Here is a 12,500-nt window from a genome sequence, read left to right as displayed (position 1 = left end):
TCGATCCCCCGCCTAACAACCTCATGTCGAAGTGTCCCTGGGCAAGACACTGAACCCCACATTGCTCTCGATGGTTCAGAGAGCGCCTTGCATGGCAGCTACTGCCAAGCTATATAAGTCAAGTCCATTTACCATCCATTCCATGTAGCAATTGTCTAATAAAGTAAGTTAACTTGACTTAAAACTGACTCTGGCCCTCTGTCACTCAGTTTGTGAGTCTGGAGGCTCTGATGACGTCAGTGAGCGACCTGTACCCTCACCTGATCAGACGGGGCCATCGCCGGGAGCTGCTGCTGCTCTTTGTGTGTGTGGTGTGTTTCCTGGTCGGGCTCGTCATGGTTACGCCGGTGAGTGTGTGTGTGTGCGTGTGTGTGTGTGTGTGTGTGTGTGTGGTGTTTTCTATGCTATTGTATAACTTCTTGTTGGTTTTCTGTGGATGCAGGGGGGCCTGTATGTGTTCCAGATCTATGACCAGTTCTCCTGCAGTGGCGCCAGCCTGCTGCTCCTCTCCATCTTCCAGTCTCTGGCCATCGGCTGGGTCTACGGTACAGCATCCAAACTGCTTCCCTCTCGTCTTTTAACTCCTGTCTATCCTTAATGCAAGACACATTTGCAAACGTTGAAAACATCCGTCAACATACATTTCCATTTTCTGAATTTCATTAAATTCTGTTGAAGCTGTTGAATCACATTCGATATTGTGCCAAATTAGAGCATGCCTACATAAATCTTCGGTCAATAGTTTTCAGTAAGTACAGAATTTTTTTAAAATTTAAACATGTCCTTAAATCTGATAAACTCACACAGTGAACTGTTCCACTTCCTCCCCTCCTTTGTGCATTCCACTTGGAGTCAGCAGACAGTATATTAACATGGCTGCAGCAGCTACCCACTGTTGTAAGGAGACTGGCTCCGAGCCAATGCCCCTGTCTGTCTCCTCTAGGGCCCCTAAATCAGCCCTCGGGCCCCAGGCTGCCGGCCCCCGGCCAGACCCGCGGCTCTGTCTGGAGCATCTACCAAAAACATTTGTTTTCTTAAATCCCATGGGAGGAATGTGCCACGTGCACTGCACACGCACACACACACACACACACACACACACACACACACACACACACACACACTGGGACAATACAAGACGTGCTGCTGGAGCGTTCACACAATTCACTTTGTGCCAGTGTTGGCCATCAGTTCCATTTTGATAATTAGTAAGGAAACGCATATTTTCTTACGTCCTGATCTTTTTTGTTGTTGTATTGTGTGTATTCTTATAGGTTGTTATAACATTTTGTTAGGCGTTAGTGGCATAGCATCATCACACTAACAGAGGTTCCTTTAGTGGCTTAGCGGTCAGACAATTATGCTTGAATTAGATCCTCGTTGCTAACACTGCTATTTCAGGCAGAAACATCAGATGTCAGTTAAAAGTCATGTTTTCTTTGACTAGTAGCTTCCCTCACAGTGGTGGATACTGGCAAGAGAAATGTATTCTGACCGTCCAACCAAAGCACTCTGGTGAACTTCTTTCTTCTTGGTTTTTGGTCCACAGGAGCCGAGCGCTTCAGCTCCAACATCAGGGACATGACCGGCTACAGCCCTCTGTCTGTCTTCAAGCTGTGCTGGAAATACTTGACCCCGGCCGTGTGCACGGTGAGTGATCCCCCCTCCTTGCAGTTTGCTGTGAAATGTTTCACACACAAACGTGCATTTGGGATAATGTACCAACTCATCTTGGTTTCAATCAGTCTACTGCTAATATTTGAGTCATTTTACCATAACTTATATGAGATAAAACATACCTTTGTAATGTAATGTATAAAATGTGTGATGATATATGTTATTCATAGGTTTCACAGGACATTCCTGTAGTACAGGATAGTTTTAGTGTCACTTTCTTTAAAGGAATAGTTCCAACATTTTGGGTATTGGGTTACTCACTCTCTTATTAAATGGGGGTAGATTTATGTTACTCTCAGCATCATCAACCCAGCCTGGCTTTGGCTAGCCTCCAAAAACCAAATTTTGATTGCACATATTAAACAAACAGGAAGTAAGGTGTTAATTGAGGAAGGCGGATTTCCTTCCCTTTTGGACACAGCTAATCAGAATAGAGATTTCCCCACTCCATGTTTCCAGTGTTGGTGCCAAGCTTAGCTATAAGCTAACTGGCTGCTAGCTCAAGATGTATTCTACATACAGACATCTGAGTGGTATCGATTTTCTCATCAAAATGTTTTGACCTTTTTTGTGAATCAAACTTGTGACTTCCGTTTCATAGGCCACCTTTGTGTTTTCCCTGGTGCACTGGTCTCCGTTGAGCCTGGGGAAAGGTGTGGTGGCTCCGGGCTGGGCCACCGCGTTAGGCTGGATCCTCACGCTCTCCTCTGTCTCCCTGCTCCCAATCTGGGCCCTCTACGCCCTGCTCACCACCCCAGGAACACTGCAGCAGGTGAGGCTGTCTACACCAGGGCTCCCCCTTTCATTATAGTACCCTTTTAGTTTAGTACCATCTTCTGCTGATTTGAAAAGATGTGGGGCGGGCGACACCAGTTTGTAAACACTGCCATACTGAGAAATACAGAGAGAGAATTTTGTGGAGCTGATAGGCTTACTCCACTTTGTGTCAACTCATTTGGTGATGGCCTTAACACATGTACAGATGTATGGATAGATTTATAGTTAAACAGAAATTTTAAAACAAAACACAAAAACGTTTTAAAAAAACAATAGTGAAGCTTTATGTTTAAAACAGGCAAATAACTGTGACTTTTCTCTCTCTCCTTTTCCCCCTAGCGATTCCGAATTCTCTGCAGACCTGAGAAAAACTCCCCGCTAGCCCTCCGCCACTACCCCACCGACCGCCCAGCCACTTACAGCCCTGCGCTAGCCCTGACTGAGAAGCCCAAGGAGCCTATCACAAACCTCAGCCAGGATCACATGATGTCCTGCGAGTGGGGCAACCAATGAGGTACCGCTAAATGGGGTCTACACGGTCCCAATTAAAGGGGCTGCTCGCTCTTCACTCCACCTTGAATATGAGACGAAATAAACGTAACGTAAACGGAGTACCAGAGTTGGCTATGGTAAACAAAAACAAAAAAAAACAGCGCACAACTTAAAACTTGACAACTTGAAATGCTTCAAAAAACTCTTTATTTATCACTGTAACCCGTGGACCATCGAATCACATTCTTTACAGCCATGGAGGGAAATGATTACGCTAATAATGTTCTCTATGGGAGATCACTGCTCGCAAATAAGGAAGTGTGTTCAACTGAATTTATACGCTATCGACATAAGTGACACTTCAAGTCAAGATTTTTTTTTACAGTGATTTTCCTGGACTTCTTTTGTTTGTTTTGCGACATGGTTTCATAAACATGCCTTACACCCAGTCGAAGCCGTGCCAAACACTTATTACTGCCAGTATATCATATGCGTAACTTGATGTCAAAGTTAAAATGTTATCACTGAGAAAAAATACCCATCTTGAATTTTTTTTAATTTTTTTTAGCTGTTCTCGGCTGCTATTTCAAGTACAGTTTCTGCTGAATAGAGGACGCCACTAGGACGTCTGTGCACTGTACCAAAGCTACCTATCACTCATCAAGCAGGGAGACACGCTACAATCATAGCATCTCAATCACAATGTATCATGACAATATCGCTGCTGCTTTGTCAAAAAACTGATAATTTTTTTCATTTGCTGCTCCAAAATGAATGAATGAACCACAATAAGTTAGTGAAGTTTTTTTAATTTTTATTATTATTACTGCACAATATCTACCAAGCTCAAATGTTATTCCCTTTGTGGAGGACTATACAGTACCTTTAACTGTAACATGCAGTGTAGGGATATTTCAGTTTTTTTTAGTTTTTTTTAAGGAAGTAAATGCAACATGTGAATGTGAAGACTTTTGCGTCGGTCTCGAAGAATGTGTCAACACGTTATGCGTTTTACCCTTATGCTAAGGCTATTCAAACACACACTGTCATATTTAATCAAAAATAATAGACTACAAATATGTGTATCTTTCTCAAAATGACTAGTTAAGAATAATTTTGCCCTCACCATGGCAATGAAAACAAGTTCATAATGTTCTCCGTTTTTTCAACGAGTACATCGGCCGCAGACTTTTCAAGTGTCAGTAAACGATTTGTTTTGGCCAGTTTTTTCATTGCCACTATGACCTTTTTACAGTGTCTCAATGGATCGGGGGGGGTTGAATTTTTTCAAAAATCAAACTCAACTTACTGTATTTTTGGTCTGTGACGGAAAGTACTTTCTTTTTTTGTACTGTATATAAAACTGAAGAGAAACATGTTGGAACATCCTGACGCAAACTGTTTTTTTTTTATTGAAAAATGCTCCGTTAATTTAGCATGAAGTAGAGTGCTAGACCAATCTGGCTGTAGATAGATCCAAGTGTATATTATCATGTCTCTTTTTACAGGTGTTTGGATGCGCCTCTCTATGTAAAAACAGGCTTCTTTTGTTAATATGTATCATTGTTGTTATTCTTTTTTTCTAAATGAATATATATATACATTGTGGATAAAACAGTTTGTGTTGACTGTATTTATTGTGTGTGTGTGTGTGTGTGTGTGTGTGTGTGTGTGTGTGTGTGTGTGTGTGTGTGTGTGTGTGTGTGTGTGTGTGTGTGTGTGTGTGTGTGTGCGTGTGTGCGTGTGTTTGTTATTAGTGTGTACCAATGGTCGAGGCTAGCTTATTGTCACCTGGGAGATGTTCCCTCGGCGCAATGGTAACAGATGCTAAGAACACACCTGAAGAGAGAGGGTGGGAGGAAGAAGTACACACACACACACACACACACACACACACACCATCAGCCATTCAACCGTTACATGAACAAGCATCCTTAAGGGAATTACTGGTTTAACATCCATGAAGGGATGAAAGAGAAGGATTGTGTGTGTGTGTGTGTGTGTGTGTGTGTGTGTGTGTGTGCGCGTGTGTGTGTGTAAGGGAGGGAGGGAGGGGAATACTGACACCAGCACTTAGAGCCTGGCCCAGTTATGTAAAAGGCTCGGCTTGTCAATTAACCGTATTGGATTCCCTCCCCCGCCATTTGCCGTACGAAGTGGGCTTGTCCCTCACACAAACATACATACACGTGGCTTGACACGCGGTTTCAACACACACACACACACAAGCTTGTTTTGATAACGCTCAATACTGTATGCAAGCCTGCCTGCTTTGCACATGTGATCCGGGTTATTGTGTGTGTGTGGGGATAACGGGGGCGGGGTTCTGTCCATATGGTTTATTTGGCATACATCTTACTTTCAGATGATGGGGATTAAAAATAAGCCAATGGTGTGTGTGTGTGAGAGAGATTCAAAGAGGAGACAGGAAGATGAAGGGAGAGGAGGACATTGTGAGGATGGGAGCCTGTGTGTGTGTGTGTGTGTGAGTGTGTGTGTGTGTGTGTCAGTTCAGTATAGGATTGAGACTTTCTGTGGAATTCTGCCCAATTGCTGAGGCTTCGGTGGCAGCAGTCTGCAGCTTCAATACATTCCACCACCTATACCAACCCATTCCTAAAGGAGGAATTACTTGGTTCACATATGTCTCAATGCCACGCTGAAGCAGCAGGAGGACCACTCTCTTTTGAAGATGGCATGCTGCTGTCTTCTCAGCCATTTCTCAATTCAAGCACTCTCACTCACACACACACACACACACACACACACACACACACGCACACACACACACACAGGCAGACATATATATCCCAGACAAGTTCCTGCCCTGATCAAACATCCTTTCTCACACACACAGCTCCGGTCAGCTCTGCCTTTACGGGCGTCTTTCTTTCTTTTTTTTTACAGCAGGTAATACACTTGACAGTTTGGTGTAAAGGAGACTCAGGGCGGCTGTGTGTGTGTGTGTGTGTGTGTGTGTGTGTGTGTGTGTGTGTGTGTGTGTGTGTGTGTGTGTGTGTGTGTGTGTGTGTGTGTGTGTGTGTGTGTGTGTGTGTGTGTGTGTGTGTGTGTGTGTGTGTGTGTGTGTGTGTGTGTGTGTGTAAAACAAGTTGGGTGGTGGGGATGGGAGGTGCGTTGCATAACCGTTGGGTGATTTGGACACTGGATACCCTCTGCAGTGGTTGACATGTTGAAGTTGTGGCAGGGCCGTAGCAGAGATATCTAGGTGATGATTCCAAGCCCCCCCCCCACCCCATTTCAGTCTTTACCCATTTTGGAAAATACTTTTTTATACATCAAACAAAGTCTGTATTTTCCTATGTACTCTGTGTCACTAGCACAGCTCTGTTGGTCAACTGCCAACATGAGGCTTATTCCAATGCATGACCATGGGCAGCATGGCTTACGCCGAACAGCACACCGTGTCCCATTTATTTAAATTTTCATTTATTTTTGGCAATGCTTCCTTCTGCCGTTCACCCACACGCTCCCACGCCCACTCCCTGGCTGCGTACCCAGCATGCAACGGGGCCCGCAACAACCAAAACACGCCACTCCAGCAGTCACGTAGATGGGGGCTTTGGATTAGTGTTTTGGGAATAGCCTAGACTCTACTCTCTCACCAAAGTTGAAACCTTATAGGTGTTCTCAAGTTCTGTTTGGTGTGTGTGTGTGTGTGTGTGTGTGTGTGTGTGTGTGTGTGTGTGTGTGTGTGTGTGTGATGGCTCCCCCCATTGGCGTGCGGACCCACACTGAAACCCCCCCTGTGAGTGCCTGCTGTGTGAAAGGTAATAGCTCTTTGGTGACTCAGCAAATGAGTTGTGAGTGTCCTGGAACTCTTACCAACACTTTTAAGTAAAAGCTGGCAGCCCTTGACTAGCTTGTTTGTGTTTACTTGTGTGTGTGTGTGTGTGTGTGTGTGTGTGTGTGTGTGTGTGGGTGTGTGTGGGTGTGTGTGTGTGTGTGTGTGTGTGCTCCCAGGTCAGTGTGTGTGCTCCCAGGTCAGTTCTAGGCCCAGTCGCACACCTGCAACACACACACACACACACACACACACACACACACATTTTTTCCTCTTTACTTTACCATAACACCACGTGCAGAAGTACAGCACCTACTGTATGCGTTCTCGTCCATCCACTTCTCCTTTTCTCTCTCCCTCTCTCTATCTCTCTTTCTCTCACTCACTCACTCACACACACACACACACACACACACACACACACACACACACACACACACACACACACCATTAAATATCTCACATGGGAACGGTGAACTCCCACAACTCTTATTCGGAAGGGCTGGGGGACGTATGGCTATAAATTATCTATTTCCCCTCTGAAAGTCTAATCCATTTGGACTTTGAGCCTTTCAATTATTAAAAGAGTCAAAGTGAAAAAGTGTAAAAATAACAGTGGCCGATCCGGCAGCGGCAGCAAGTGGCAGTTTAGGCACAACGCCTGAAATTGATCAAAGTGTACCAGAAAGGGTCATTTTTTTTCTAATGATTTGCAACTTCATTTCTCAACTCATAACTCACTTTGAATGATAAGGCATGGCATTTTTTTTTATGGGCATGTTAAGCTCCTCTTTCTCCCGGGCCTGAGGCAATGGGAAATTCTCCAGTGACAGCATTGTTTAGGTTTCTCTCCTCCAGCACTTGACTTAACTCTGATTTGAGGAAGAGAGAGAGGAGAGAGAGAGAGAGAGAGGGGGGGGGGGGGGGGGGGGGGGGGGGGGGTGGAGTGGAGGAGTGGTGATTGAGCGCAAAAGGGGGCAGGACTTTTTCCCTCTCCGGGTCCTATTAAGAGCAAACTTTGTGTTTTTGTTCTCCAAGTTCAGCTCAGTGCTCTGCAGCAGCCTGCACACAGTTGCTCTCTCTGCTGCTATTTTTTTTTTCATTTTTTTTCTTCTTCTTTCCCTCAGTGGTTTTGTTTTGCTCGCCTGTTGGTTACTGCTGCTGTGTGTGTGTGAGAGAGAGAGTGTGTGAGAGAGTGTGTGCTTTCATGGGGGGTTTGGACACCGGGAGGATGCGCTTTTTGGAGGAACAGACACTTAAAGTTGTACCGTCTTCACTCAGTCCCGGCCTGTTTTAAAGCGGATACATAGATGTGTTTCGGGTTGGATTGAACAATGGTGCGGCTCCTTGGTGCTCTGGTGGCCGAGGGCATGCTCTGTTTTCGGGCGCTGCTGCTGCTGTGCGTCGTGGAGTTAGAGCTCGGAGCGGGTCTTTCTACTTTCCAGGGTTTTTATCTTCCACCTGCGAACGGCTCGCTTCTCGCACCTGCCCGGAGGACAGACGGGGTGGTGCGGACCATTGACCGGATTTACCACGGGGGAGGGAAGGCGGGCTACCTGCTCTACCTGGATGAGAGCCGCTTTCAGCTGGGACATGGAGCGGGACGAGTCGGTGCTCTCGCATCACTTCAGTCCCCAGTACGTGCGCGCTATGATGGGGGACATGCCCGCGCCTTTGCAGCGGGAGTGCGTGTACCGCGGGACGGTGGACTCCAACCCGGAGTCCCTGGCCGTTTTCAACCTCTGCCGCGGGGGTCTTGAGGGATTCTTCGCCGTCAAGCACGCGCGTTACACCATCACGCCTATAGTCCGGGCGAAGGGACACGAGCACGACGCGCGCGCGCTGCAGGACAAGGACGCGGAGAGCGCGCTCCACGTGTTCACGCGCGAGAGCTTCAGCTTTGAGGCGACACAAGAGGGACGAGAGAGCTGCGGCACGCGCGACGGGCGCAGGGGACGCAGACATGCGGCTGGGAGACGCCGGGGACGAGGCAGGGGGAGACACGGGGGCGCAGACGCGGAGGAGCATGGCGCGCGCGGCAGGACGCGGTGGAGCCGGCTCGCCAAAGCTCCGGAGCTGCTGCCTGGCGCGCGGCGCAAGAGGTCGGTGTCTCGCGCCAGGCACGTGGAGCTTCTCCTTGTGGCCGACGAGACCATGCTGAAGAAGTACGGCAAGGACCTGAACCACTACCTGCTCACGCTGGCCTCCATCGCCTCCAAGCTGTACGGTCACGCGAGCATCGAGAACCCCATCCGGCTGTCCGTGGTGAAGGTGACCATGGTGACGGAGAAGGAGAAGGGTCTGGAGGTGTCCAAGAACGCGGCGGCGACGCTCAAGAGCTTCTGCAAGTGGCAGAACCAGCAGAACCCTCTGGACGACGACCATCAGCACCACCACGACGCAGCCATCCTCTTCACCAGGCAGGTAAACAATCCCTCCTTTCTCTCTCTTTCTCTCTCTCTCGCTCTCCCAAACACCTTACCTACAGCCTTTACGCGCCTGTTCCAAGTTCCAACCCCTCTAGGTTCCAACAGTGGAGATGCGGTTTTATCGTCCCGGTGTGACGTCACCGTTTGTTTTTATTTTGATGTGTGCACGCCGCTGGCAGCAGCTGGCTCGCTGCAGCTTAACACTTGGCAGATTTAGCTTTGACTGGCTTATTGCCAAAAGCCTTTAAACGGTGAAACACGCTCTGGAGATGGAAATAAACAGCACATGTCCCATGTTTATGTATTCTTAAAGGGTTACAGTCTGATTGCACGTTGTTTTTCCCCTTTCACAATCAGTAAGAAGGCTGGACTTCACCACCTGCCTCTCACATGCCCCTGGTTAGATGTATGTGTGTTCTTTCTAATTCTCAGTCTCCCTCCTTCTTTATGTGCGCATAGACTGTTAAATACTCATTAAATAAAGGCTGTATTTCCTGCGGCTGGTGTTTTTCTAGGCAGCCTCCCTCTGTCTCCAGTACCGCTCGCCCACCCCTCCCAGTCCCCTGACAGCCCCCCAATAGAACAGCCCCTAGGAGTCTCATATGATCCGAGGAGGGCCGCACGCACACCAAATAACGTCCCATGGGTTAGGGTTGAGTTTAAAAAAAAATCCATGCACGCCTCGCCGGGGTGCACTATAGCTCAACACACCCCTCCAAACTGCACTTAATTATGCAGTCATCCATTTCCAGCCTTTGCAATTCATCTCTCTCTCATCACTCTCTCAGTCTGCACATTTTTCCCCTCCCTCTCCAGTTCTTCTCCACTAACGTCTCTGGCGTCTTGTCAGCTGGGCCTGGGAGCTGTCAGAAAAACCAACACACACATCCACCCTGTGCGTTTTTTAACCGAGACCACACTCATTAACCACCCTCCCTCTCTCTCTCTCTCTCTCTCGGTCCGGGTGTGGCTACATGGCGGTTATAGCTGCATTTTAGCGTGTCAGATAGCCCTCCTTGCCTTGGATTGTGGTGCGTTGGACTCATGCAAGCTCTTGTCTAAAGAAAAATGTTTCAAGCACGAGGGTTAAGCAGGGGGTATTACCTCGAATCCTTTAGCTCTGTCGTCACATGTTTTGGCAAAGGCCGGTCCTGAGTGGTGCATACCTGAGGTTTTGTAATGCTGGCAATGTGCCGTAGCTACCAGCCTTGGTGCCAACCACCTCGGTGTTCCTCATCGCTATCCCTTGCTTGCAGTTACAGTTCACCTGCGAGAGGGCAGAAGAGTGAAGTAGCCCAGGCCCATTCAAAAGCAGAGTTTTATTTTTTTTCTGGTTGGGTTTTTGGTTGGGATTTGGCAGTGCCGCAGGGTCAGGCAGGCGGGCATGGAAACACTTCTCCCACATACTTCAGAGAGGCAGACAGGAAAAAGTAAGAGAGTCCAATCTGGACAGGAAACAAAATGAAATATGACAGAATCTGGACTTTTTTTTTCTCTTCACTCTCACACATCTTGCTTGGGCTATAATCCCATTAAAATACCCCCACGCTTATACTCTGACTGGCTGCTGCACCGCTTTCTCTATAACTCTCTCTTCATTGATTTGAAATGCCCCTTCATCGACCAAGGCAGTCCATGCTATAGGGTTCACGGTTATCACAGTTCCAGACAGCATCTGAATCGACATATTTCGACCCTTTCCATACTTTTCAAACCCCTTACATTTTCCTCTGGAGTTTTCTTAGAGACAAGCACCAGATAAAGAAATAATAATTACATCATTTGTTGCAGCCTTTTGCATTATTAACAAACATGTTGCCGTTCTGTTGTCCACACTTGCTATCTTTTACTTCTGATCATCCTGTCTCCCTTTATGGCCCCTGTAACACAGTACAGACTAGGTGGGGGCTTGGGGGGGCCCTGACTCTATCTGTTGCATCAAACTAGTCTAAACTGCACCTAACATTGTGGTCAGTGTGCACATTAAAGCTAATGCACCATTTTATTCTGGGTGGGTCATGACCTTACATAAGCTGGAGAAAAGCAGCAGCCTTACTTTAACTTTGACCTTTGACATCTCCGGCTCCCTTTCCAGGATTTCTCAATCACACGATAAAAAAGAAGGGAAAAAAGCGCTTGTTTACGTTGGACCGCTGCGAGGGAAGACGGGGCCCGAGGCTGGAGTGAAAAAACACTGGAGCGAAATTGAAAACATTCGTCCGTGCCTCTCTTCAGGAATGTGCGTGTGTTCACTTTCACTGCAGCTTATAGTGCTGACAGAATGTGTCGTTTTATGCACAAAGGGGTAGGGCCGGAAGAAAAATTCAATTTGGCTCGGGTGCCTCCATACCTGCACTGCATTACAGGGTTGCAAAAAGAAAGAAGAAAAGGTTGGATTAACAACAACATTATTTGAAAGTTTCAATTTGTCCTAACTTTGTAACCCCCAGTAGAAAGTTCACAGGAAAAAGCAAGCAAGGGAGGGGGGGGGGGTGTTGGTTAACTTGTCTCTTTGTGGTCCATCTCCTATTACCCGTACGCCCCTGTTGCGTGCGGTGAGCTGACCCGTGCACCAGTGTCAGTGTCATCCTGTCCCATACACACACACACACACACCAGCACCAGCATACAAAAAGCAACAGGGCACATTGAAAAGGGTAACTTACTAGCCCACAGACTACATGGGAACGTTAAGTGTTTTCAAGCACGGATGTGAGTGTGGGGACAAAGCCCACAGTGTAAGGTGGCCACAGACAGACAGAGCGGAGAAGATATTGACATACATGTGTTCACGCTGCTATTTCTTTTAAACTCTTTACATTCGCTTCTTGCGGGCGCCGTTTCAAATATTTGCATAGACAATTCGCCAACGGGTTGCCATGCCAGCTATAGTGAACCACTGACCTTTTTTCAACCTGGCTAGATGTCGCGCCGCTTGAGGTTCAAAATGAGTGCACGAGTGGATTAAGATTAAACTCAGACAGTATCACAAATGTGTCTAATAATAATAACACAGAGTTATGCCATATACAGTCTATTGCAGTGGATAAGGTATGGGCAATGTTAAAGTTGTGACTCCACCCCTTTTCCCCTGTAGGTTACATTAACGTGTACATTTCCCCAGCCCTGACAAGCTGTCAATCAATTGTGTTATTAGTGGCCCTGTCCAGTCAAAGATGGGAGAGCTGGTTTTTGTTAACTTTTCAATTTTTTTTTCAAATTCGTTGAATCAGCCTGCAGTGTTTTTTATGTGCCACAGGGTGAGCAAAATGCAGAAAGAAAGAGAGAGAGAGTGGGGGGGGGGGGGGGTTAGGTTGTGAGTG

The 12,500-nt window shown here is 47.1% G+C and overlaps 2 protein-coding genes across 2 annotated transcripts in view; both read left to right on the top strand.

Annotated features, from left to right (window-relative positions):
- LOC307269870 (sodium- and chloride-dependent GABA transporter 2-like) overlaps positions 1 to 2,967 on the top strand; it is a gene marked incomplete at both ends in the record, with an annotated part of 8,443 nt that extends 5,476 nt beyond the window's left edge. Inside the window, 5 exons of the mRNA XM_080052952.1 lie at positions 210 to 347; positions 443 to 545; positions 1,550 to 1,650; positions 2,279 to 2,449; positions 2,794 to 2,967. Coding sequence (XP_079909078.1) covers positions 210 to 347; positions 443 to 545; positions 1,550 to 1,650; positions 2,279 to 2,449; positions 2,794 to 2,967 — 687 coding nt within the window. The remainder of the gene's footprint in view (positions 1 to 209; positions 348 to 442; positions 546 to 1,549; positions 1,651 to 2,278; positions 2,450 to 2,793) is intronic.
- Positions 2,968 to 7,931: 4,964 nt separating this feature from the next.
- The window catches only part of adamts5 (ADAM metallopeptidase with thrombospondin type 1 motif, 5 (aggrecanase-2)), a 16,175-nt gene continuing 11,606 nt past the window's right edge, over positions 7,932 to 12,500 (top strand). Inside the window, 2 exon segments of the mRNA XM_080052710.1 lie at positions 7,932 to 8,337; positions 8,339 to 9,172. Coding sequence (XP_079908836.1) covers positions 8,083 to 8,337; positions 8,339 to 9,172 — 1,089 coding nt within the window. The 5' untranslated portion in view covers positions 7,932 to 8,082.

Source organism: Ammodytes marinus (genome assembly GCF_949987685.1).
Source record: "Ammodytes marinus genome assembly, chromosome: 24".
NCBI lineage: Eukaryota > Metazoa > Chordata > Actinopteri > Uranoscopiformes > Ammodytidae > Ammodytes > Ammodytes marinus.
This window is presented reverse-complemented; position numbering and strand designations above follow the sequence as displayed.